Genomic DNA, 25,647 nt, shown 5'->3' with positions numbered 1-25,647 from the left:
GTGTTCATTGCTCTTTAAAATACGCAAGAACCGAATTTACTCCAAGTGAAGTAAGAAAATGTAAACTTTATTGCAACTTTGTCATTCTAAGTTCTCTGATTTACAGATGAGAAAAAAACACTTGTAATGGCACAGTCATCGTAATATGTACATTGCGGATACTGCAATAATCCAGACATGCGTGTAGTCCGGATTTAAGAGCGGCATATGAAGGAGCGTGATTCGCTCAGTCTGTGGAGGGAAGGAATAACACATCGAAGTTATTTTTCCTGCAACTTGTAAGTGAACATAAGAACAGCATGAATTCAAAGCATTTGACCAGGATTTAGAAAAGCTCCTCGCGTGAAGGGCTCGGTTGTGAAATCACAGTTTTTCTATTGTACATTCAGTTTTGGGAGAGATTAAGACGTAGATGTGTTTACAACATACCGTGTTGCACTAAGACATTTGGTGATTTGATAAGCTTCAGTGTACCTGAGTGTTCAAGTTGATACAGTGAACATGTTGGATCAATATTACACAGTTTAGTGGTAAAGCATTCACTACGGTTTCAGGATCTGCATCATCACTGCTGGCCAGTTGAGATTAATCTGGTGAAGAGCAAATCCATAAAGAAAAGCCAACTATTTAACTCTACATAGAGCAAGGCATCATGGTGCAAAAGGAGTTTTTAATTTACTCTTAAATTAAAGCAGTTATCTAATTTACAGTTAGCTTAAAGCATGAATAAAATAATATTTTCAAGAAGTAATCCTACTGGAGGCCAGCGATAGATGCAAATGTGACTGCATATCAAGGTTAATGTGAAGTAGACACTACAGCCCTGAGTCCTTTTATTCAATGATTAATTTCTATGATGAATAGAAACTCTTGGTTGACAGCATAAAACCTGGAAAATAGTCCATCTCTTACCCCCTTCTAGTTGCTATTGTTTTTTTATATGCATTAAAGAAAGGAGATACAAGCTTTTAATTATTGAGTATGATTTTGTTAGCTCTGCTCCCTGCGCTTAACGTCTACCGATGTGACTCTGCAGGAAAGCAAACAAGTGAGTTTCTCTGTGTGTCAAACTATGCATCAAAAGTCTCATTTTGATCCGTGGCGTTGTCTACAAGGCTTTCTTCAGAACTTAATTTAGACCATATTAACTCATCATTAGACAGACTTGGTAAAAAAGAAAAGAAAAAAGAAATGTGCAGCCCATTAAAAAAAGTCTAATCTAAATTCAAACAAATAACCAGAGTACCAATTACATTGGATCATCTGGCCTACAGTACTAAAGAACACTGGATTTTCCAACAAACATATGATAAATTAAGCTAAACTCTTCAAAGAATAAGTGCTCGGGGGGATAGTTTGTTGTGTCTGATGACGGTAGAGCAGTGAAAAATCCACACGAGGTACATTCATTAAACATCAGTTCAAGTAAAAGCCTCTCTGATGAGTGAGAAACGAGCGCACGGCGCCCCGCGGGGGGGTTCCATACGGAGCTCTCTGTGTGATTTGGTCTCCTTGAGGGATTCGTTGTAAGCAACGGGAAGCTTGCTTTGTTCCTCCTCATCAAGAGAGCCAGCAGCGGGCCAAAGTGTAAAGACTGTAGAAATGCAGTATGTAAACGCAGAGATTTCTCCAGAACTTACATACAAAGTCCAGAAACAAATCAGCCTAGAGGTAAAAACTGATCTTTTTTCTTTTTTGACATGTTGACAGAAAGAAGAAGAAAAAAATAATAATTTTGAACTGTAAAGTGCAAGTATAAAACCCCCCCATCTCTCTACATATCATCTCAAGCCTTGAGACAGGGTCAATGGTCTTTAGTGGAAAAGTGCAATTTGACAACAGCACGACAGCAAAAACGAAATAAAACAGAGCTGAAAACCGTGACGGGACGAGTCGGGGCGACCGGCGGATCAGTCACGAGACTCAGCTTCTCCGTAAGAAAACAGCCACCTCCTCCAAGGGCACGGGGTAGTCATGAAGGAACGTCCCCCCATCGAACACCTGAGCGTTCTGGCTGTCCTGCCACTGGAAGCCCCCGTCGGGTAAATAAATATCCCTCTGCACTGCCCCCTTCTCCACCACGGGCGCCACCAGGACCTGGAAACACACACGCACACACACACGCACGCACGCACACACACACACACACACACACACACACACACATATTGGCTTGGTTAAAAAAACAGACTCAAATTTCAGGGAGATTGTCGCGCATTATCGAGACGGAACGCCATGGAGTCACCTCGTCTCCGATGAGGAACTGGTCGTCGATGGTGAAGGTCACGGGATCACTGGGACTGAGCCACCACATGGGCCGGTATATGGGGCTTCTCGTCGCCCGCCACTCCTCCGCGTACTTTTCTATCAGCGGGACCACGTCGCTCTGGTGCTTCGCTATGTAGGCCCGCGTCAGGTTCAACACCTGCGGGTCAAGGACGGAGAGATGAGCCGTGGCATCGTCGGGGGATTACAGGGAAAGTGCTTTTGGGGGTTTGATCGTGCATTTTCATTATTGGCGTGTGTATTAAAGTGTTTCCATGTGCAAAGTAAGCCGAGGAAGAAATCCCTTGAGGATCATTGTCGTGCCACGTTGCGGGACCTTGTTTTCACCCGGAACCACTTTTGTTTTGTCTTACTGTTCAGTCCGACGTCTTTCTAAGAAATCTAGAGGAGCAAACAGAAAAACCTAACACGTCGTTCCCAAACTAAGCAATCAGGATTCAAGACGAGAGCAATGTTGACAATGCGGTGTGCTGAAGCCACATGTGCCATCTCCGGCCCCCACAGACATGCAGACAGAACGTGGAACCAGCTCACTGTTTTGATTTGTTTTTTTACACTGTCCCGGCCTTTCTCCTTGTCTCTGTCTGTCCAAACTACTTCGGCGTTCCTGGAAGGGTCACATCCTCTCTGGTGTCCCATGACAAAAACCAAACCTGACCGCAATCTACTGCGTTAGAAAAATGTCTTTCACTGAGTTGGGATTGAGAACATTTGTTCCAGCGCTGAGGTTTAAGTGGACCTTTCTCTAATTGAGAGGTTGTTGTTGCATGTGTGTGGGTTTGAGGTCTGCGTTGCTATTTGGCTCCACTGCGTTTGCCGCTGTGACCTGATGGTGACCAAAGTATTACCCGTTCTGTAAAATAGAGGAGCGTCAAATTTAATACCCACCAATTATTACACCAATAAAACTAACTGAAAAAGACTCATTCATCATTTTCAATGAGGCGATGTAGTTTCCCCTAAAATCTCTTCTCAGTCTCACTTAATCCGAGTTCATAAATTGAAGCATTGCTGCTGTCACACGTCTTGATTTCCAAAAGGCCTATTTTCATCTCCGTCACACAAGTCACACGAGTCACAACCGATATATTTTGTGGCCCAGCTCCGTCTCCCGGTGGAAATGAAGCAGCAATTACTCATGCAATTACTCAGCAATTAAATCATGGAAATGGATCTTAATTGCCACAATAAAAATATTTTTCCAAGACTCAAGACTTCCTCAATTTCATTATCATTCCGGCTCTTGAGAGTGAGAGCGAGCCATGAATCTGGATGAGAGACCGTAATTGAGAACAGATGGACTCTTAACCACAGGTGAAGTTGGGAGGGAGCCAGGCGGTCCGCTCCTATACCGGATAGAAGGGGGAGGGGCGAGGGGGGAGCGGGAGGGAGAAGTAGCCCAAACCTCCTTGATGTTCGGGAACCTGAGCCATGAGAAGTCGCCCGTATCTGTCACAAGACACTTCTGAGATAGTAGGCTGTATTTTCTTGCCGTGCGCGTTCCCCATCTCAAGCTGCGAGGGGACAGGTTTTAGTCCGGCCTCTCCTGCTGCCCGGTCGGGGGTTTTTGATAGACCAGGTCTCAGCGGCCCACATGCTCCTCTGCAAACACACCGGTGGGAACTTCCCCCCCCCCGCGCTCATCCTCAAAACTGAGATGAGGCCGCCGGGTCAATGAACTCTCCCTCTCTCGCCTCTTTTTCGTAAGCAATCTTAACCACTCTGCTCACACATAACTTCACCTGATCTCTTGCGAGAGGTCGAAACCTTTTTTTATTTAGTCTGGAAAAGAATGTTCCTCTTCTTTTTTGTTGCTATCGCTATCATATCTAAAGTGGATGAGGCGGCGCCTCAACATGGGGGGCTACGGTGTTGGAGTGGCTGAATGAGGGGCTCTGGTTTTTCCAATTCGAGTGACGTACCCAGTCCTCGTTGTAGATCCAGGGAGGCGTGTGGAAGCTGATAACAGGGAGAAAAGCAGCGATCTCCAGCCAACGAATGAACAACTCCTCGTCTGTCAAGAGGTTTCCAGACAGAGAGCCACCTGAGGGGGGAGGGAGAGGCAGAGAAAATTGTTGAATTGGCAGTTTCAAAATACCTAAGAGGGAAATATAAGGTTGGTGATTAAAGAGATACGAAAAGTTACAATTGTCTTTTAACTGACTGGTTTCTGAGTCTCACTCCTTGTGAACTACCGTTTAACCCTCTACCAACATCTACCGATGGATCGGGCACATGAGCATACAAATAACAGTTCAGTTTTCCTAAAAAGGACTTACGACAATGTACTATTAGAGGTGTGGAAGGTGACCCATAGGCTGTGGTATTACCTACTGCATCAGGAATGAGGAAGTTGTATCCCAGCAGAGTGTGGTGCAGCAGGGAGGGAATGATGCCCTTCAGGCCCATCGGGCTCCAGTCGGACTGCATGGGGGTCATCCTCACAAACAGGGGCTTGTGGTTTGACCTGAAACACAAAACAGCGCCATAAAATAAATGGCAGTTGGCCTTGGTTAAAAGAACAACGCAATGAGACGCTTCGGGGCATTACCGCGTCCCCGCCGTCACGATGGTGGAGTCTCCCATCCGTGTGGCCAGGTCGGCCAGCAAGCCGAAGTAGTTGTCGCCCCCGAGAGTCTGCGGCGGACGCAGCACTTGTTCCTCAAACAGATTCCCTTCGCCCCCCTCCAGCATGATGTACTCCATCCCCAAATGGGCCTGCAGGGCTCCCACCCTGTCCAGGAACCAGCTCACCGCTCCCGGGTTGGTGACGTTCAGCTTGACGCAGAACCTTCCTCGCCAGCGGCTCATCACGGGGATCTCGAGCACAGAATTAGAATCCATTTTACACAACTGTGACGGTCTCTGTCAATTTTTGTGGACATGTGAAATATGTTTTCTGCGTCCGGACCGAGGACAATGCGGAGGAAGTGGACTTTATTGTCTTGGAAAGTTCCACTCAGGTGTCTCACCAGGTGTCCCTGAGGCGCCGAGGGGAGACTGAGCCAGTAGGCCTCCGTGCCGTCCACGAGGGAGGCGTGGAACTGTGTGGTGTCCACGCCCAGGAACGGGGACAGGGTGATGGAAATGTTGAGAAGCTTGACAAGTGGCAGGTCCCTGGTCAGTCTCTTGGTCATCCCCCTTTTCCTGCTTTTGAGGTAGTCGTGGTCCTGCGGGGAGACGGAGACACACTGTGATTTCTGTTTCATTCCCACTAAACAATTATAATCTAATTTTGCCCACTAAATACGATAGTTGAACTGTTTTGGAGTTGGAAGGACAAATATCTTACATAGAGCACACAATTTTGACCTATTGGTCTCCCCAAGCGGACACACTGTTTTGTAATCCGTATGACCAAGGTGTATCACCTTTACATGGTCTTAAGGCATAATCCCAAAAAGTGGGCTGCAGATAGCGTGGTCTGCTGCACTCACGGAAACACATTTTTCAAAGTGAAGGCATGAATCCTCTTTTCTACTTTGTGACATTTCTACGGAGCTGTCGGCCCTCGTTGTCTCCAAAGCTCTGGGAGCCCGTTTTCATAAAAACTCTTTCATCTTCACCTTTGACAGGTTTTGAGCCACTGAACGATAAACCCTCGTGAGCCTCGACGGCCGGATGGTTGAGGAGAAGGATTACAGGAATCTGTTGCTGCACGAGGGGACGAGCAAAAGAACACCGCCACCAGCTTTTGTGTTGTACGTGCTGTTATAGACGATCCTGTGTACATCTACATTTAAAGGAGCAAAGCCAAGGAAATAGTGGTCTTTAAAGTGTCGGATAATTAGATAATTAAGAGAGCCATTTGCTCTCAAAATAGTGTGAAATCCCCCCTCAAATCACACCTTTCTCTAAAAAATGTTCAATTTTTCGTTAAAACACACCATTGAAATTAGGCACAGCAAACAGGACATTGTTTTAGGGGGATTCGATTCATTTAGATTTGTCTCCAGATTGTTGCTTTTTAAAGATCACGCGCTAGGATGATCTTTGCGTTATCAGCTAAATGACTGTCATCTTCACTCTGCTCCTATTTAACATGAAACTATGAACTCTTGTCTTGCCTACAGAGCACGTTTGCCTTTTGATAAATTCCCCAGTCTGCTAAAGAGTTGGAGGCTGGCGTCACAGAGGCGGTACTGTGAGGCACAGTGATGAGCACGTACTATGTCGGAGAGGAGGGTGGTGGAATGTTCACTGAGGCTGATGACTCCCTCCCCGAGCTGGTGTCTCCTCAGACGATTAGAGAAGGTCCTCAGCTCCCTCTCCACCTTCGGCCCCGAATCCATGTACGCCAGCAGCTTCCAGAACGGCAGCCTGCGGCCCACATAGAGGGATCATACAAAACCTGCACCCTCTCTCGGGATCCTGGATGAATTATAATTCATTCATTCAAAAATAAACACAGTTGGTCGACTTATTGCCATTAGGACAAAACAGACATTTCCCATTCTGACAAGGAAATCTCGGCTAACGTGGATGTAAGTTGAACTGACCACAGCACGTCCAGGTTGGGCAGCTCCCTGCCATGGTGGGAGAGTTGTTGCGCTGCTTCCTGGTGAGCAGCTTTCACATTGCGGGCCACGCACACGGTGTACTGCAGGGGAAGACGCTCCAAGCTGGGCAGCGACTGCAGGCAGAACTGCTGTCTGCTGTCCATCCCCAGCTGCAGGGGGACATCAGGGGACACGAACACGGCAACGCCTGTGTGGTGGGAATGCAGACGAGGAGAGGGAACAGGATTTATGCCACAGGCGAATCGGATGCCTTAATGCATATATGTCAAACTCATGGCCCGCGGGCCATATCCGGCACGGCATGCAATTATATCTGGCCCGCGAGATCATTTTATATTATTGTTACTAATGGCCCGACGATATGAAGCGCTGATAACAAAATAAACTACAGATCCCATAATGCAGCGCTTCAGCTCCCTTGCCGAGCGCTTTCGGTGGCGTTTCTGGCTGACATAACCGCACGTCTCAATGCCGTAAACCTCCAGCTCCAGGGACGTGACCGCATGATCACTGACCTGTATGACGCAGTGAAGGCATTTCAAGTGAAGCTGATTTTATGGGAGACACAAATGCACCAGTGCAACTTGCCCCACTTTCCCTGTTGCCAAGTAATGCGGAACAACGGTGTTCCCAAATACGCACTTTGCTGATAAACTGAGCGCGCTGCGCACGGAGTTCGCACGGCGCTTTGGTGATTTTGAGGAACAAAAAAATAATTTTGAGTTGTTTCGCAACCCATTTGCCGTCGACGTGGAAACTGCACCTGTGCAGATTCAGATGGAGCTGATTGAGCTGCAGTGTGATGGGACACTAAAGACAAAGTACGACACTGTTTATTCACTCCATTCCCGCAGCAATGCCCCAGCTCCGTCTACATGCGGCTCGAACCTTGTGCATGTTTGGTAGCACATATCTGTGTGAGAAGCTGTTCTCAGTGATGAAAACAATACCGCACACAGGAGTCGTCTCACTGATGAGCACCTTCAGTCCATCCTGAGAGTCTCCACAACACGGGACCTCACGAAAAACATAAACCAACTTGTTGCCAAAAAAGGTGCAAATCATCCAGCTCTGATAAAATGGCATAAGAGAAAAGAAAACTGAATGTTTTGATTCGTTATTTGTTATTGCTGAAAAGCACAAATTTTATTTATATTTCCAGGTTTTGTTTTGTTTTGCAGTATGTTCATATTTCTAACTTGTATAATTTTGACTGGATATATTTTTATGGAGAGCAAGATATTTAAGTTATTTAAAGTTTAAGTTTATTTATTGCAGAATAACATTCCTGTCTGTTTTTATTTATATTTATGTTAAAAGAAACATTTAGTTTTAGTGTGTTCAATAAATGCTTATTCTGTTCGGCCCGCGACCTGAAGTGTGTTTTGAATTTTGGCCCCCTGTGCAATTGAGTTTGACACCCCTGCCCTAATGTGTCGCTTTGAATGCTTATCAAGGGAGCCTTGATGTAAAGCAATCAAAAAGCGGTGTAAGCCCGAGGCGGCCCGTTGCGGATTCCTCTCTTGTGTGGCACAGCGCTTGAGTAATAGTGAGGCCGTGGCGCGTGTGGACGGATGGAGTGTGTCCCGAGGTAGAGCGTGGGCCGTGTCAGCGGATATTGCTGCGTTCAGATGTGAGAAAAACACTCCGTAGAATGATATATCGCAGTATGCGGTTAGATGACTTTACACTGGGACGGTTGGCAACTTTTATCCAAAGTCACATTGAAGACACAGGTTTTTCCCTCAGGGTTTCACTCGCGAGCGCATCTGTCATTCAACCTTTTAGTGTGGAAACCAGCATTTTCTCTCCCACGCTATACGCATATGCCGCCTTCCGTGTGAGATTATAAGATAATGCAAAGCAGATAATTGTGTCTGCAGATGTAGCTGCCCTGTAAGGAGTGCTCTGTCCCTCTCAGGTTACCCCTACGCACTGTCCTCACCATTTCTCACCCGCCGTGACCCCCCGGCATCCCTATCAGCTTTAACCTCCTTCCTCTCCTCTCCGCCCTGCAGCGCTCTGGCTCCGTCCCGTCTTGGGTCAGCAGGGGCCGACCAGAGCCTCCGACCCAAACCCCGCCCCCCTCTTCCCCCCCGGGGGTCTACCTGGCTCTCTGCGCAATCCGCTCCAATGAGGCTGGGATTGGGAAGCCGATCAATGAACAGATTTGTGTGCAAGACCCTTTTTCCAAAAGCAGACAGGCCGTCTGACAACTGGGCCCAAGAGCCTTGGCTCACTTCAGCGCCCCTTCTCCAGTTTCAATGGGCTTACTGTTTTCCTGCTGAAAGGGGGACCAGGAACAGGCAGCCCCCCCACCCCAACCCCCCCACGTACCGGTCCATAATCAGATTAATAGTTTCAGAGATCAGTATTAAAGAGGTGCAAAAAGCCTGGGGAAGAGCCTTCAACCACAGGGTCTTATCACGTGTTTGCAACATTACATTACATTACAGGTCCTTTAGCAGACGCTTTTATCGAAAGTGACTTACGTTACACTTTAAACCCATGGCTTTTTCACATTTTTGCCCAGGGAGCAATTAGGGGTTAGGTGTCTTGCTCAGGGACACCTCGACATGGAACATGGGGCAGCCTGGAATCAAACCAACAACCTTGTGCTTCCCAGCACACCTTCTCTAACCCCTGCGCCATGACGACCCCGATAATGTCAAAGAGATACCGGTAACTCCTCAGCTGCCCCTCTCGAGGTATTAGGTCATCTCCCAACTGCTTGTTATAGATTCATAATGGCAGATAAATGTAGATTTTTTTTCTTCTGAAAACACTGTTACATATATTCAAACCGCAGGGGATAAAAACGGCTATTTTTAGTAAAGCAAAGGTGCCGTGAATCTGTGCATGTCAGTAATGCACTCATGGAGTGGAGTAGAAAATGGGCCAGTGGGGAAAATGTTATAGCTTTATGGAAGGATGGAAGTGGAATGCAGGCAGTGGAAATAGAGGCGATCAGAGTACACCAGACACCGCGCAGCCTCGTGGAGTGATGTGCAGATACAGCAGGCTGCAAACAGCGCGCTTCACCAAAGCGCACGCAGGGTGGAAAGCGTTAAAGTTAAAGCTTGCAAACATGACTTCTTGAGTCGTTTTGAATTTTTATGGGAAGTGACAGTGCAGGGTCTCAAGGAAATGGGACAACGTGGTTAAAACAGCTCCTAACTTTCATTCTCTTTGACTAAACATGCCGATTAGAATGGTAAATACACTAAATCACATGATGCATGAACCATAAAGAAGCAGGAATCAATAAGTGTTATTTAAAGAAAGCCACGCAGGTTTGAAGCCTAGAGTTACAGCCAAGGTGGGGTGTACCGGAGTTAAATGGGCAGCAAGAGGAAGGACCCTATTTTTAGAACAATTCCTTAAACACTCCAAGCTTTTTTCCACTCTCTCTCAAGCAAAATTATAAGCCTGTCCAACCGTAGCCAATCGCCTTCAAAGCAGCAGATACGCAAAGGTTAAAAAAAAGAAAAAAAGAGTGACAGTTTATAGAGCAGATTTGACACACACATGCCTTAGTTTTAGTCGAACAAACACACAAATCAAGCAACTTTGGGGCACCTCTTCAAACGTGTATGCGCATTCTCACACACACACACACACACACACACACACACACACACACACACACACACACACACACACACACACACACACACACACACACACACACACACATACACACAGACGTCTTTTAACGGGAAACTGTAGACTTCCAAGAAAAAACTGAGCAGGGATTTTTGGACCATAAAGGTTCGGCACTTCCTCTGGCTCTATTTATACTGTTATTTATGTACACAGTACCAGACTGGGCTAATAAAAAGTATAGTCGTATATAAGTAATAGTAACTATGTGTGTGTGTGCAAGTGTGTGTGTGTTCGGGCATGCATTCCTTTAACAATGGAAACTTAGTTTCTGTACCCAACCTCAAGAAATTGATGGCCACAAAACTGGGATCTTGCCGTTGTCGTAAATTTCCAATTCCACTTATTGAAAAAATAATGAAACACTAAAGAGACTTTCTCTATCATCAATCAGTTTGAGTGTGTGTTTCAAGTGTGAGACGCTGTGCTCTGCACAAATATAGGAGATAGAAATGTAAATATGGATCCGAAAGAATATTTCACTGCTAAGTACTCTCATAAAATATCAAGGTCTGTCTTTTTCAGTTGGAGTACGCATACTGTTTGGGTTTTCAGATAACTTATAACATTACAATTACAATAATTGGTCTTTATTTGAATTAAAGAAATGCTTATTGCAAGAGTATTTGTAAAATACAAAGGAAACGAAGCTGACTGATGGCTGTGAACGAGCGGATACATAATAACTAATTACCTCAGTTGACAGACGCTCCGTTTAAAAAGGCCTCTCTGCTGTCTCTTGCTTGTCCTCGATGGAAAGTATTCGGTATTAAGACTGTGGAAAACCTCGCGGAATGATTTTCATACATGCAACAGGTCTCTCTAACAGGAGATGACAGCTTGCTTTTAACAAAGCTTGAATTGGCTAAGTGAGTCATTGTTAAAGTGTTTCACCTCCTGCTCGTCCTGAAGATTTAAGGTTTCGGGGCAGCTGCCGAGGGACCTTCTGGTGACCTGTTGTGTAACATGTGGGCAGCTTGTTTTTCTTCGACGTGCAAGCTCAAGTGAGAAGGAAATACATGACCATAAAAAAAACTACAGAAGGAGACAACAAAGTTTGACTTTTCAGTTATTTCGGAACACTGTATCCTTAACATCTAGTTGAGTACATGTAAGTTTAAGCCCCCAAATCTTTTGGACATCTATTGCACTGTTATATTTTTAATGCAGGAAGTAGCTTCACTGATATCTAATCTGTTCTCAGTATCCCAGTTGTTTTTGTATGGATAAAGACAGGTGGGGCTATGACAGATTCCTCCAGTTGGCAACACTCTCAAATGTCACTGTTCTGCACAGCTGCATGTATCGTCTCCCCTTGACGCTGCGCTTTACTTCACCACCCCTTCTTTAACGTGTTACTTTTTTTAAATGATGTTTTTATCACTATTAGAGTTCAGTATGTATTCATTCTGTAGCTCTGTGGCTCTGTGTTTCAGTCCGTTTCTTTGGCTCTTTCTCCGCTCCCTTAAGTCCCCTTAAGTCAGCCTACAACATTCATAATGTGCTCCTATTCCTAACTAGTCAGTGGAGACAGGTCCCACGCACACACACACCCACACACAGTATTCAGCTGGGGTACGCGGCTGTTAATATTACATTAAAGCTGCAGTTTGTTACCCACACTGCAGTTTTCAGTAGAAAAGGGCAGCGTCATTAAGACTTTTGGCTGAAACGCAGATTCGTCAGCCCGCTGATTCTATATACATTTCACCAAAATGAAGATATTTGGTGACTCTTTGAGTGCTGCATGCCTTTCAAAAATATGTTTTGAGCAAAACAAACATACCATAGTTATTTTTTCATCCATAGGAAAGCACACTCGCAACTAATTTAGAAATAGATAGATACAATCGGTAGATACAATGTTAATAATTGTTTTGCATACAAACAGTATGGAAAGACCAGTTGCTGTATTTTCTGTAGAATTTTACTAAAAAGGGCAACAATGCGATTACAATATGGTGATTAAAAAAAGATTTGCATTAGTTGTTATTGTTGTGTTTCTGTGCTGAAAGTGATATTTATGTTCTGCATGATCCAACGTGCATCGCGGCCATTGCTAAGCATCCGTTTTTGGCCCTGGGTTCAGTGTGTGTCTGTGAGTGGTTACTTGGCAACGTTCAAACAGTTGTTCTCATTGGGATCTCTTCTCATCTGTGCTTTTTTTCTTCTCTTTGGGCAACGCTTATGTGAGAAAAAAATGATACCAGGGTCCTGCTAATCACTGCCCTTCTCTCACAAGAAAGGGGATTTAAGTAATGTGACTCTTGTTTAAGCCTCCCACAGCGTTATGTAATATGGCAAAAAGTGTATGGGTGTATTGTGCATGTGTGCATTTGTTTCTCCCAGTATGTGAATGAATGCGTGCGCGAGACGCGCTGCAACAATCAGCGATTGGCGTCACCTCGTTGGCTGACGTCTCACCTCTTCGCCCTAATCTAGACGCTCTTTAGCAATTGTAGCTACACACTGCACACAGACTTCTCCTCACTGCACCGATAAGGAAGTACATTTTGCAACGTGCATGTATGTGAAACAAGATATGGAAATGTCTGGTTGTGACAAATGTAGCTATGCATTCATATGAGATAAAGAAGAAGCTCAGTAAGCAAACTCTGCACGAACACAACTTAAGAGCGGTTGCAATAACCATTCACGTTTGTGAGTGGCCTTCCCTCCCCCTTCACGCCCCATTTGCCACCAGGATAAAATAACTCCAAAATAGCCCGATGAGTTCCGAGAGTGAGCCATCATCCAACCTGCCCTTTTAATAGAAACAAAAGGCAATTACCTCGGCATCCCTACAAGTTAATTTAAGACGCTGAAGGTGGTTTGCTTGCCTTTGTAGTCTAATCTCTAAATGAATCAACTGAAGATGCCACAGAGAGTGTTGTGTTACCTCCTATCTTTTCTAAGGGGGATGCTGGTTCTGGAGGCAGTCTAACCATTTATATCTCAGCTCAAACACAAACAAACAAGTGCACGAGGTGGAGGTGGCAAGAAAACTCTACAGGGCTTCCCTGATGCCCTGGGATTCACGCCACTCATCGCATCGCCCCGCCACCCACGATGTGCGGTCGGATTTCCCTTGTGCTGACCCTGCACCGAGTGTGGAGCGACAGCTGACAAAGGGCCGTTGGACGTATTTGGAAAAAAGGTCTTTCTGACTGGAACGAGACGAGGTGCTGCTAATGAGACAGCCTCCACTTAAGCGACGCAAGCGATTGCTCCATCGGCGACCTCTCACCCGAGGAGCCCAGGAAGTAGCGTTCCAGGGCAGAGCCAAAGCCGGAGGGGTTGTCCTTAAGGTCGCTCACGGTGAAGGGCTGCGTGGTGGCGTTTTGATCGTTGATCGGCCACGTCTGGCCCCGGACGCCGGCCCCGCCGTACCAAGACACGTTGGTCATGGAGAAGCAGTCCTGGAGGGATGCAGAAGAACAGAAGGCAGCGTGAAGAGAGCGTGAAGACACACGAGGGAAGAGGGGTGAGAGGAGATTTAAAATCACAGCAACCGAACAGATCAAAAGTTAGTAATTATAAGTATTAATTTGATATGAAATAATCTTAAATGCTTTAAGCAGACTGGATCGTTAGTGTAAATTCAGTCCCTATAGGACAATTCGTGTTACCAGGGTCTGCCATTTAGGAAAAATAAATATTACAATTTTTGAAAGTCTTAGCTTTCGTGCAGAAATCAGTGAAGGACACGCGAAATGCACGACCGTGCAAGACCGTCTCAGAGGCCATCACGCAGAAGAGGCATTGGATGGCAGGAATGTTTTCGAAAGGAAAGCTTGTCCTTCCTCACCGCGTCTTTACGCGGGGGGGGGGGGGGGGGGGGGGGGGGGGGTTGCACAAAGCGGCAGCTCATTTATTTTTTGGGTAAAGGTAAAAAAATGTAGTTTTCCTGTGAGCAGTCGCGCCACATGACAGGGTGTTATGGCGAGGAATGTTCCAGTGGGGACAGATTAACCCTCCCCCTCCCCCCCAAACCACCCGATAGTTAACTTATATGGCCTTTGATAATTAAGCTGGGGGGGAGGGGGGTACAGTAAGTAATGTGTATGAAAAAAGCATAACAACTGCGACGGAGCAGATTCAACACAAATGTCCGCTGTGTGCAGCTCAGAGAGGGGAAGGATGAGGGAATCACGGTCTACGACTGCATGTCAGCTCAGATGAATCACTCAAGCGCCATGGGTGTCATAGTTTCAGATCATTTAACGGGATGTGGTAGACGTGGTAGTTTCTTCAAATGCTATTTTGACATATCCAGCAGAGTGGAACTAACTTTATATAATTGCAGGCTATTTTTGTTATTTTAATCAAATGAGACAATATTTGCATTATATTGGAATAAACACAATCCGGTCTAGACAGTGGGATTTGCAGCTGATTTATAAGAGGCATACCCAGTGAGCATTTTTTGGTTGAAAAGGCGTTTAAAAGACGTCTATGCCCGACGTTGAAAAGACGTTGCAAAATGGTTTAAAAGTGAAAGTTGTTTCAACGTCTATTCGTAGACGTTGAAAAGACGTCTATGTTTAGACCACATTTCAACGTGATTTTTTAATACGGTAATATTTCGTCTTCTCTTGTGTGCTATATCATTATTTTAGAGGTTTAAAAAGAAACTACGTCCACATTTGTAAGTTTACCACCGATATTATAAATCACGTTGAAAACGGGTCTATACGCGAACGTCTTTTCAACGTCTACGAATAGACGTTGAAACAACTTTCACTTTTAAACCATTTTGCAACGTCTTTTCAACGTCGGGCCATAGACGTCTTTTAAACGTCTTTTCAACGTTGAAATGCTCGCTGGTTGAAATGTGGTCTAAACGTAAACGTCTTTTCAACGTCTATGAATAGACGTTGAAAGAACTTTCACTTTTGAACCAATTTGCAACCTCTTTTCAACGTCGGGCCATAGACGTCTTTTAAACGTTGTTTCAACGGATAAATTGCTCGCTGGAAACGTACAAGTTACATACTTAGTCACAGTTGTCATGTTAACAGCCCTTAACAAGGACAAACACATTATTTTATTAATTTGCATTTATTATAAATATAACACTACAGTATACATATAACACTTTTCCTAATTAAAAATACAAAAATAAAATATATATTTCAGGGAAATTAACTATGGATTTAAAAGTGCAGAAACAACATTTCTGTGTTCAACAACAACAATTCTGTGTTTGTAGACCATTTTTCTGAATCATTTGAACTTCATTTTTAGATTCTGTAACAAGATGTGGCTGTGAGTCACTTGAGTTGGGATAGTATACCTGAAATCAGCTGCATCTCCGTCATCCTCACTTGAGGATTCTTTGTGTAAAGGGAGTCAGAGTGCAGAGAACAGCCCTCAATTGCAGATTTCTCTGGTCAACGTGTTTATTCAATTCAAATCATTTTATTTTGTTCAGCTTTGCAATCTGTAAACATGCAACATCCTGTCCTAAAACCCCCAAAATGTAAAAAACCTTCAACCGGGACAAACCTGAGGAGAAAACAGCAAGGCAGTAGGTGTGTAGAGTATGAACAATTTAAAGATGTACAGTACATCCAATTCCTACGACAGAAATGATTCTAATATTGTGGATTACTAAGCCAGGGGTAAGGCAGGACCAGTGCAGGGACAACCATCATCAGACGTAACCTCCATCAGATGCAACCACAACCCGCAGAAACCTGTGAGGAGAGAAGCACAACGGCAAAGTTGGTCATTTGGGTTTATGATGACAGTAATAAACTAATAATAATAACAGCAGCAGGTGTGTTAGAACACTCATTTATAGATGGTTTACTTATTACATTATCAACAAGATAACAATCAATCTGCAACTTATGGTATTTCTGGAGTAACATTTCCAGGTATATTACACAGTATCATGCTTTAAGCAGCAGTAACTTACAATGTGTTGTCCCTCTTGTTTACAGAGCACAACTTGTTGAATTCAGCCCTTCACCCTTGCAATCTGTATTTAGCCCCCATTGCTTTAAAAACGTATCTTCAATGTGAAATGCAATAACATTTATGGGTACAGCAACAACCTAACGCATTAGTAACACCAAACACACGAAAAATATTCTGGGATGTTTACTTTTGGTCCAGGTCATCATGCTGCACGCTAGCATGCTAACTAGCAAACTACCTGCGCTAACGCTAACTAGCTTAACAAAAAGGGCCGTCTTTCCCGTATCGAGTCGGCAGCACAAGTAAAACACCCGGTTATAGTTCCAGGTGTGCTTCATCCAAACACTCCCGTACTTACAGAGTAGTGGAGCCGGTAGTCGTGGTTCTATCAGCCCGTTCATGTCGCTCTGCTGCCGTAACTTCGCCTCGTGCTGCGTCCGCTCGGAGCTCTGCAGGCGTCTTAAGAACTCGCGCATGCGCGTTACAGATGTGAGCGGAGTTACGTGTTTACAAGTAATGTTTGAACCTGCCCGCATTATTATGCCTTAAACGCATCTTATTAACAGCACGCAGTCCGTAGTTTCATATTTATAACGTTTTAAGTGAAATATTAAATACGTTGAAATTACGTCTTCGCGTAGACCAAATTTCGCCGACCAGTTCATTAATTATTATGAAAATCTTAACGTTAATATCGTCTATCTTTCAACCTTACGTTACATCATGACACATTTATCAACAAATTGATGTTTTCTGGCACGTTGATGTTTTATCCCATTTTTAGCCGGTTGAAAAGACGTTGAAATGAGGTCTTAGACGTTCAGACCTCATTTCAACCCGATTTCAACCATATTTCAACGTTGAAATTACGTCTTGTGCTCACTGGGATATACGATCACATGACAATGGATACTGAGTAAACAGCAAATTGAGGCTTAAAGTTCAAAGTGCACATTTTGCACTCAATGTTCTGCGTACAAGTGGCATTTAGTTAAGATGCCATTTTTCACGCAGATGTTAGGATTTCGTGCGTTTCGTGCGTCTGAGAGAGAAACCTATACCTTCAGCTCCACATGGCAGTGCACCGGCGTCCAAGTCATACTGTAACACTCCGTCTCCGTCTCCTCATCCACCTCCAGCGAGATTTTCACCTCGGCCACCGAGTCCCACGTATAGCAGAACTCCGTTTTATTCAACCAGCACAGATTCCTCACGAAGGAAACCTCGATTTCGGGGTTCCCCACATTTCCGACGTCTATTTCCACAAAGGTCTTGTCCTCCGTCAGGGTCTGTATGACAAGCGAGCGGGTTCTTCTCTCCCAGATCAATCCGCTAAATGTCCCTCTGAGGATCCAGTTCTTGTTGGGCTGGTCCACCACCTGCCAATATATGATCCCGATGGTCATGACAAAGAAGATGGCAACCCCGAGACAGGCAATAGCTCCTTTCCAGGTCTCGTTCATCTCCTTCAGCCCCGTGTCCCATGTTACCTCTGGGGTGGGGCTAGGGTTCCTATTTCGAGCGTGGGGCATGTTGTCTTTGAGATCAGCAAAGAATCAAATACAAAAAAAATCTGCAGAAATCTGTGTGCGTAAAAAATATTTGTTGCTTCATCATGTCATGGTCTTTTCTGGTGAGGGGTAAAACAGTCGTTACACTGCCGGCACTGTAGTTGCTGCGCAATTGTGCCTGTAACGGTGACTTGTCATGTGAGGAGAGCTTTTAGAAGAAGAAAAAAAATCCAAGAGATGAAATAAAACAGTATAAATAAAGAAGTGACTTACCACATACTTGTGCTGATTTAAAAGAGTTGCATTAGTGAATTGCATTGGCTGCAGTGAGCGCGTGAGCAGCCCGAAGCCGGGTTTGGCAGCAATGCCCTACGATTAGCTCCTAAGACGCGGTCTTGCTTGCCCAGCACTTTCTGACGTAATGCCGGGTGTTTTCTTCAGAGGAAAGGTAGAGAGAGGGAAATAGGGGATCGGGTAGGTTTGTCTGAGTCTCGGAACTGCCGGCCGGGGCGAGGAGGCCACGCACAGCCTGAGTGGGAGGGATCCCCATGCGTGCTTGCAAACTCTCCGTGCGCTCTCCGTGCGTAAAGACTGCGGGAACTTGGCATCCGGTGGTTTGGACGACGGGCAGAGCGTCATTTGCCGTGCCCTATCTAAATTCGATCATATGGTTTTAATGGAAAGTTTGGCAGTGGAACGTTCTTGCCATGTGTGTTCTGATTCCCAGTGAGCACAAGACGTAATTTCAACGTTGAAATATGGATGAAATCGGGTTGAAATGAGGTCTGAACGTCTAAGACCTCATTTCAACGTCTTTTCAACCGGCTAAAAATGGGATGAAACATCAACGTGCCAGAAAACGTCAATTTGTTGACAAATGTGTCATGATGTAACGTAAGGTTGAACGATAGACGATATTAACGTTAAGATTTTCATAATAATTAATGAACTGGTCGGCGAAATTTGGTCTACGCGAAGACGTAATTTCAACGTATTTAATATTTCACTTAAAACGTCATAAATATGAAACTACGGACTGCGTGCTATTAATAAGATGCGTTTAAGGAATAATAATGCGGGCAGGTTCAAACATTACTTGTAAACACGTAACTCCGCTCACATCTGTAACGCGCATGCGCGAGTTCTTAAGACGCCTGCAGAGCTCCGAGCGGACGCAGCACGAGGCGAAGTTACGGCAGCAGAGCGACATGAACGGGCTGATAGAACCACGACTACCGGCTCCACTGCTCTGTAAGTACGCGAGTGTTTGAATGAAGCACACATGGAACTATAACCGGGTGTTTTACTTGTGCTGCCCACCCGATACAGGAAAGACTGCCCTTTTTGTTAAGCTAGTTAGCGTTAGCGCAGGTAGTTTGCTAGTTAGCATGCTAGCTTGGAGCATGATGACCTGGACCAAAAGTAAACATCCCAGAATATTTTTCGTGTGTTTGGTGTTACTAATGCGTTAGGTTGTTGCTGTACCCATAAATGTTATTGCATTTCACACTGAAAATACGTTTTAAAGCAATGGGGGCTAAATACAGATTGCAAGGGTGAAGGGCTGAATTCAACAAGTTGTGCTCTGTAAACAAGAGGGACAACACATTGTAAGTTACTGCTGCTTAAAGCATGATACTGTGTAATATACCTGGAAATGTTACTCCAGAAATACCATAAGTTGCAGATGAATTGTTATCTTGTTGATAATGTAATAAGTAAACAATCTATCCCAGTGAGCATTTTTTGGTTGAAAAGACGTTTAAAAGACGTCTATGGCCCGACGTTGAAAAGACGTTGCAAAATGGTTTAAAAGTGAAAGTTGTTTCAACGTCTATTCGTAGACGTTGAAAAGACGTTCGTGTATAGACCCGTTTTCAACGTGATTCATAATATCGGTGGTAAACTTACAAATGTGGACGTAGTTTCTTTTTAAACCTCTAAAATAATGATATAGCACACAAGAGAGGACGAAATATTACCGTATTAAAAAATCACGTTGAAATGTGGTCTAAACATAGACGTCTTTTCAACGTCTACGAATAGACGTTTATTAGTCGAGCTGGTCAAGACGTTTCCAGTGTTTAATAATTAGTTTTGGGTGGAAGGATTTGGCTTTCATAAGGGGACTTGGTTGCATGTCGAGGTTAAAATGGCTTTGAGACAGTTTGTGTTGACAGTTCTGCTCAGTTTACAAAGTGTGATGAACCACCTGTCTTCTATCAATGTGTATATCAAAAGGCTGGTGTGTAAGGTCTAATGTGCAATAGAAATTTGCGGGAAGGAATGTTGTATATGCGTGCCTCAGGGCCAGCAGGGGCATGTGTGATTGGTCGAAGGTGGAAGACATTTGCATTTGGATTGTCAACATCCATTGTGACACGAGTTATATCAACAGCATAATATAGACGGAACTGTGTGCACATTCTGTTGACTCATTTGAATCCAGTTTCTCTATCCGTTTATTTCCACATTGTTCTTACGGAAACGTGTTCATGACTTTATTGGTATCAAACAACAAGTTTATCAGACCCCAAAAATAAGACAAGTGCAATCATGACTTCAACAATGTTGTCATGTTTGTAGGTTAAGGTCTCTTCCGCGGAGCTGTGCACAAGATATCCCAGTGCAGAGTGTCGGCTGACATTCCTTGAAGATCAGTTGCCCCCATCCTCGTTTATGCATGGCAGCCCCCCCAATGCAAATGCATCACATAACTCTGGCAGTGGCAGAGACACTGGATAAGGCTGTAGGACCCTGTGAGCGCCCTCTACCTAATCGCCCCATTCCGAATGCACTCGATTTGAAAATCATTTAGGACTTTGAGGGTGATTTAGCAATAAACTTTCAAGAATGTATGGGACTAATTCTTGCAGGAAACCAACTGTCCATCTGTCTGTCCGTCAGTGGGTCAATTGTCGTATGATAAGAAGTATCTTTGAAAACACATTTTTACAGCTCGTTGCCTTAAAAGGTTTCTGATGTTGAATGTCTGTACTAAATGTACGAGTGTTTGCACGTGTTTGGGTGTGCACGCTTGATTGGACATATGAAATGGAAGTTCACATGGGCTTGTGACCAGTGCTGTAGTGGTAAAATTAGAGGTGGGTAAACTCTGAATTTTGTGATCATACAGACCTCGACGCGATGCGAAGCAACGCAACACAAAGCGTCGTGACTCTGTAAGGCTGTCCTGGCTATATTGCATTATGTTATCAGTAAAAGTCATATACAATCAATGACAATGAATACATGTGTTAGTAGTTTGTAGTTCATTAAATCTATGAAAACAGTGAAGAAAAGTATGTCAACACAACACAACAACACAATTGCAGATTAAGAACTATCTACATACGGAGTCTCCTTTTTACAGTAGTGCCCAGAGGGCCTCCTTGTCCTCCACGTCAGGTCCTGCCTTGCACAGAGGAACCATGAACTCATGGCTCCTCTGTGCTTCTCTCTCTATTGGACCTGGTGTTTCTCCTCTCCCTGTGCTCTCTGCATCATTGCCTGTCCTATCACTGCCTGAACAAATATGTTGATTTAAGAGTTAAGCAGCCTGTCAATTACACTGACAACATGAGTTAAAGGAACACTCATGTACTACCTATGTCGCCTATAGCCTATACAGCATGTTTTTTTTCACATTGAGAACTGACTTGTTTTCTAATCTACGCGTCACCAGGCGTTTTTCTTGTCCTTTTACCGTGCACGACCAGCGAACACAGAGCGCGCGACTACTACCCCCCCTCCCGTCGGTCGTTCCGCCCACAACGACTACTACCCCCCGTCGGACCTTCTCGACCGGTCCGCGAAATATTGTCTGACATGAAACCGGTCCGTGAGGTAAGAAAGGTTGGGGACCACTGGGCTGATCCACAGCGTGTGTTTACACACCTCCTGGATCCTGATTGGTGTCGCTGCTGCAGCCGCAAGGCGCTGATTGGATGCTCACAGACCGTAATTCAGCGCAGATGAACATGATTCAGACTACGGCGTTTATATGTTCAACAATAGGAAACGTAGTCTTAGCTGTTTTAAAATTACACCAAGTTTATTTCGGATTATTCCAACGGAAGAATACAAGGCGCAGGGAACTTTGAGGTGCGTAAACGCCACTTATAGGTGCGTAAACGCTATTTCCAAATTCTAGAGGCGCGTAAACAGCGTTTACGTGCGTTTACCCTCCACTACAGCCCTGCTTGTGACCGCAAGACTCCTGGTTCAGAGGTCAGGCCTGTTACAAAGACGAAACATCCAGGAGAGTGGGTGTAAATATACCCGCCAGATTGCATCCAACTCGATCCCTTTGCGGCTATTAATAGATAGAGGACTTGGGGGGGGGGGGGGGGGGGGGGGGGCATGCACCCGCTCGCTCAGGGAGTATGAACATGGCACGTGAGAAAAATTGAGGAATCTGACTGGAACTAACCACTACCTCTAACCACTCATCTAGTGTCAATGTCAACGGGCACGGGTTTAATTGGGTGTGGGTCAGAACGGCTAATGGTTTATGTTTTGGTGTATCAGGAGGACTTCTTCATTTAGCCAAGGAAGGGCTCCAAATTGGCGCTCTGCACTGAGCATTGTTGCCCCCCCCCGAGGTAAAAACGTCTGAGCTGAGCCGATCAAAGCAGTTGAGAGGCAACAGCGAAAGTCTGATTTTAACACCTAGCACAGAAAGGACCAATTGGAAAGTCAGTAATTCAACAGATTAACTAGATTCATTCACACCAGAAATTTTTGTTTCCAAAATTCATGCCAATCTATCCAATTGAAATCAAAATATTCAGGTCCGGAACAAAGTGGTGGACCGATGGCTAACGTGTGATTATAGATCGAACCTATTCAGTGAACTTTGATAGATAACGCGCCTGAAGCCATGTGAATCTTCTATGAAACATCTGCTACAGATCATCATTGAGGGATGAAGAGTTTCATAAACAACTCCTGCCAAAAATGATAATTGGCTCCCCCGACACAGCTCTATTCCTCATCCCCGACTGCTGTTCATGACAATCACAACATTTTGTAGCCCAAACATCCTGCCTGAAACCCGCCTGTGACCAAATCACACGTCAACAGACTGCTGTTGACGTGTGATTTGGATTCTCACTAATGTTATAATATTCCTGTGTCTGCTCTTCTCATCCACTATACTTCGTAGGTCTATACAACAGGTGGAGGTCCTGCTGTTACTGTTGCACACAATGGGTGTGGGTTGGGTTGGAATGGGTGTTTTTGTACATTTAAACTTAGTTATCACAATTACATATCTTGGCTAAGCAACTATTCAGGGAAATGATTCAGGGGTCAATACGGTCCGTTCCTAATAGAAGGATGGACTTCAATGGTCCCTTTATATGCAAAACTATTCACTTTAACTGGTAATCTCTTCTATCTTCATGTCTGGATCTTGACTGGATCAACTGACTGTTTCTTTCATTTTTTTCTTCTCTCGGATATATGTGGCCCCAGCACCCACTCTTGGCGGGACAATTCTGCTGTAGACCAAACTGCTTCCGTCTATCAACCTCTGCTGTTCGAACCCTCCCTTACTTTCTCCCTTTTTGTGACGTGACACAAACAGCCACTTTCCACTGCCCCAGACCTGAACCTTCCTTTCAGTTCACTCCCTCTCTCCCACACACACACACCAGCGTGTGCTTTAAGCCACACTTAATTGGAAGAATAGTGAGGCCATTGATGGGTGTCTGATATTAAATTCATAATTGATTGCTGATGGAGCCACTAATCAATGCAACCAATTGACAACTGGCATGGGCCACACCTTTAGCCCATCAGCCAGATCAGAAGGGCCATAAATGGAGAGGGTTAAGAAGGGCTTGAAAAACAATTTACAACCTCACTAATCAGGTCTGCATTATTTTGGAAACCAGTGAAATTAGATTTAGATTTTTAGTTAACTATTATTCTTCCATCAAATAGCCCAACCGTGGGCTTTAACAAACAGGCTTGAATCACAAATGGCACAGTTGGATCAACGTGTAAGACCGGAGGTTCCACTTTTTTGTGTTGCTTGGCCCCTTCAGTCCACCGGGCCTGGGCTGCACCGGCTTGAGCCTTGCACTGGGTGCAGCTGTCACGGTGTGGTTTATTTCCTGCCTTATTTTGTAGTTTTTGCTTCTTGTCTCCCTGGGTAACTTCACTGCCTTGTCCTGTCATCCCCTGTGATTGTCTGATTGTTTCCACCTGTGTCCAATCACCTGCACCTCCCTAGTGTATTTAAGCGGTGTGTCTCTTGTCACTTGTTGCGTCATTGTCTATTGTCCTGGATGTTCCTAGATCCTGCCTGCCTTTTTGCCCGTTGGCCTTTTTGCTTTTGAACATTTGGACTATTAAGTCCTCTTTTGTTGCTTGAAGTCTGCGTGTGAGTCCTGCCTTCCCCGTACCCCCTGACAGCAGCTACTGATGCTGCACCCACAGCAGTTGCAAAGCCCATGGGAAAGAATAAAAACGACATGGAATTCAAACACATCCCTAATTGATATACCCATTTCTAAACAATCCATGTATAATGTACGAATAAAAGTGTGTTTTGTCTTTTGCAAAGGTATTTACTAATGTATGGATGTTTTAAATCATGTCTTTACAACCAAAACACATTTATGTACATAGTCACAACGGGGTTAACCAACTACATATAATAAATACGCTGTGGGCCCCTTTGGAACCGTAGGGTTTCCTAACTTTGTTTACTTATTTAATAAAGAAAAAAATTAGGTGTTGAGTGTCGATGAAATGAAAAATTAAATAAGTGAGAAGTAGAGTCAAACAATATGACTTTGTTTTGCGACTGGAACAGTTGCCCTTTATTGGCCATTAAAAATTCATTTGAATGCACAGCTTAATCTTCCAGCCTCAATTTTTAAACTAAAATGTAACGTAATATTAAATTTGCATGGGCTGACATTTTTCCACACCTACTCAAGTGCATTATGCACTGTCAAAACTTTTTAGAGAAAGTGAAAGAATATTCCTGGCTTGTCCATGAAAGATTAAGTTGTACTACTCTTAAGTCATAAAGTGCAGTGTGAATTACACCATTAGCTTTTGAAAACCACCTCTGCCTCAACATTAGGGAGCTGATGGCAGTGAACATTTATTTTCTAGCACTCTGATAAATACCTGTTCCATCTGGTAAACATGCTGCATTATGATCAAACGACTGCCCTTCAGCACCGTCCAAGCACACTTACACACACACTCAATGGCATCTTAACTAATGGAAACTTCCCCTTCTGGCGCGGTGTGGTCTGTCAGTGTGGTCCATTTCCTGCCAGGTCTGAACCAGCTGAGCCAGGGATTCATGTTCCACTCAGGGGGCCTTCACTAACTCCTTTCCTTTCCTATCACTGCATGCAAGTCATAGTGGCTGTGTGGTCAGATGGCGACGCAAAGGGAGTGAATGAGAGATGGGACTAGGTCTCCCTCTGCTGCTGCCTCATCATATGTGCCCTAAGAAAAGGGCAAAAAGAAATGACATTCCCAAGTAGGAGTCCACTCTTAAAGGAGTTGGTCAATATAGGAAACATTCCTTTTATTTTATTTTTGTATGTGATACAATGAAACATTCTTTGATATTATCTGTATTTGCACATGTAAAAACATGTTCTTCGTGTATATCAAATAACTTTAAATTGTGTGAAAAAGAGCGACAACATGTGAACGAATTAATAGATTTTGGGAAACATTTAGCAAATTGACTTGTCAGCATTGAC

At 44.4% G+C, this 25,647-nt stretch overlaps 2 protein-coding genes across 3 annotated transcripts in view; one reads left to right on the top strand and one right to left on the bottom strand.

Annotated features, from left to right (window-relative positions):
* Nucleotides 1-46: 46 nt before the first annotated feature.
* Nucleotides 47-18,489, bottom strand: LOC120812790 (SITS-binding protein-like). Of its 2 annotated transcripts, XM_078097820.1 has the most exons (11): nucleotides 18,179-18,489; nucleotides 17,456-17,773; nucleotides 13,717-13,888; nucleotides 6,786-6,993; nucleotides 6,456-6,606; nucleotides 5,259-5,456; nucleotides 4,838-5,106; nucleotides 4,617-4,753; nucleotides 4,209-4,330; nucleotides 2,246-2,425; nucleotides 47-2,097 (listed from the first exon to the last, which is right to left on the bottom strand). In XM_078097820.1, exons 1-11 carry the CDS (start codon nucleotides 18,221-18,223, stop codon nucleotides 1,924-1,926), a joined length of 1,974 nt encoding a protein of 657 aa, XP_077953946.1. In that variant the 5' UTR covers nucleotides 18,224-18,489; the 3' UTR covers nucleotides 47-1,923. The 2 variants fall into 2 exon arrangements, with proteins under 2 accessions (XP_077953946.1, XP_040024937.1); XM_040169003.2 differs by lacking the exon at nucleotides 18,179-18,489 and having other exon boundaries at nucleotides 17,456-18,083.
* Nucleotides 18,356-25,647, top strand: part of LOC120812739 (large ribosomal subunit protein uL23m-like) — a 40,369-nt gene continuing 33,077 nt past the window's right edge. Inside the window, exon 1 of the mRNA XM_078097821.1 lies at nucleotides 18,356-19,156. The gene's annotated coding sequence lies outside the window, so the exon portion shown is untranslated. The remainder of the gene's footprint in view (nucleotides 19,157-25,647) is intronic.

This window comes from Gasterosteus aculeatus, chromosome Y (assembly GCF_964276395.1).
Source record: "Gasterosteus aculeatus chromosome Y, fGasAcu3.hap1.1, whole genome shotgun sequence".
NCBI classification, from domain to species: Eukaryota; Metazoa; Chordata; class Actinopteri; order Perciformes; family Gasterosteidae; genus Gasterosteus; species Gasterosteus aculeatus.
Note: the sequence above shows the minus strand (reverse complement) of the source record. Positions and strands in the feature narration are given on the sequence as shown.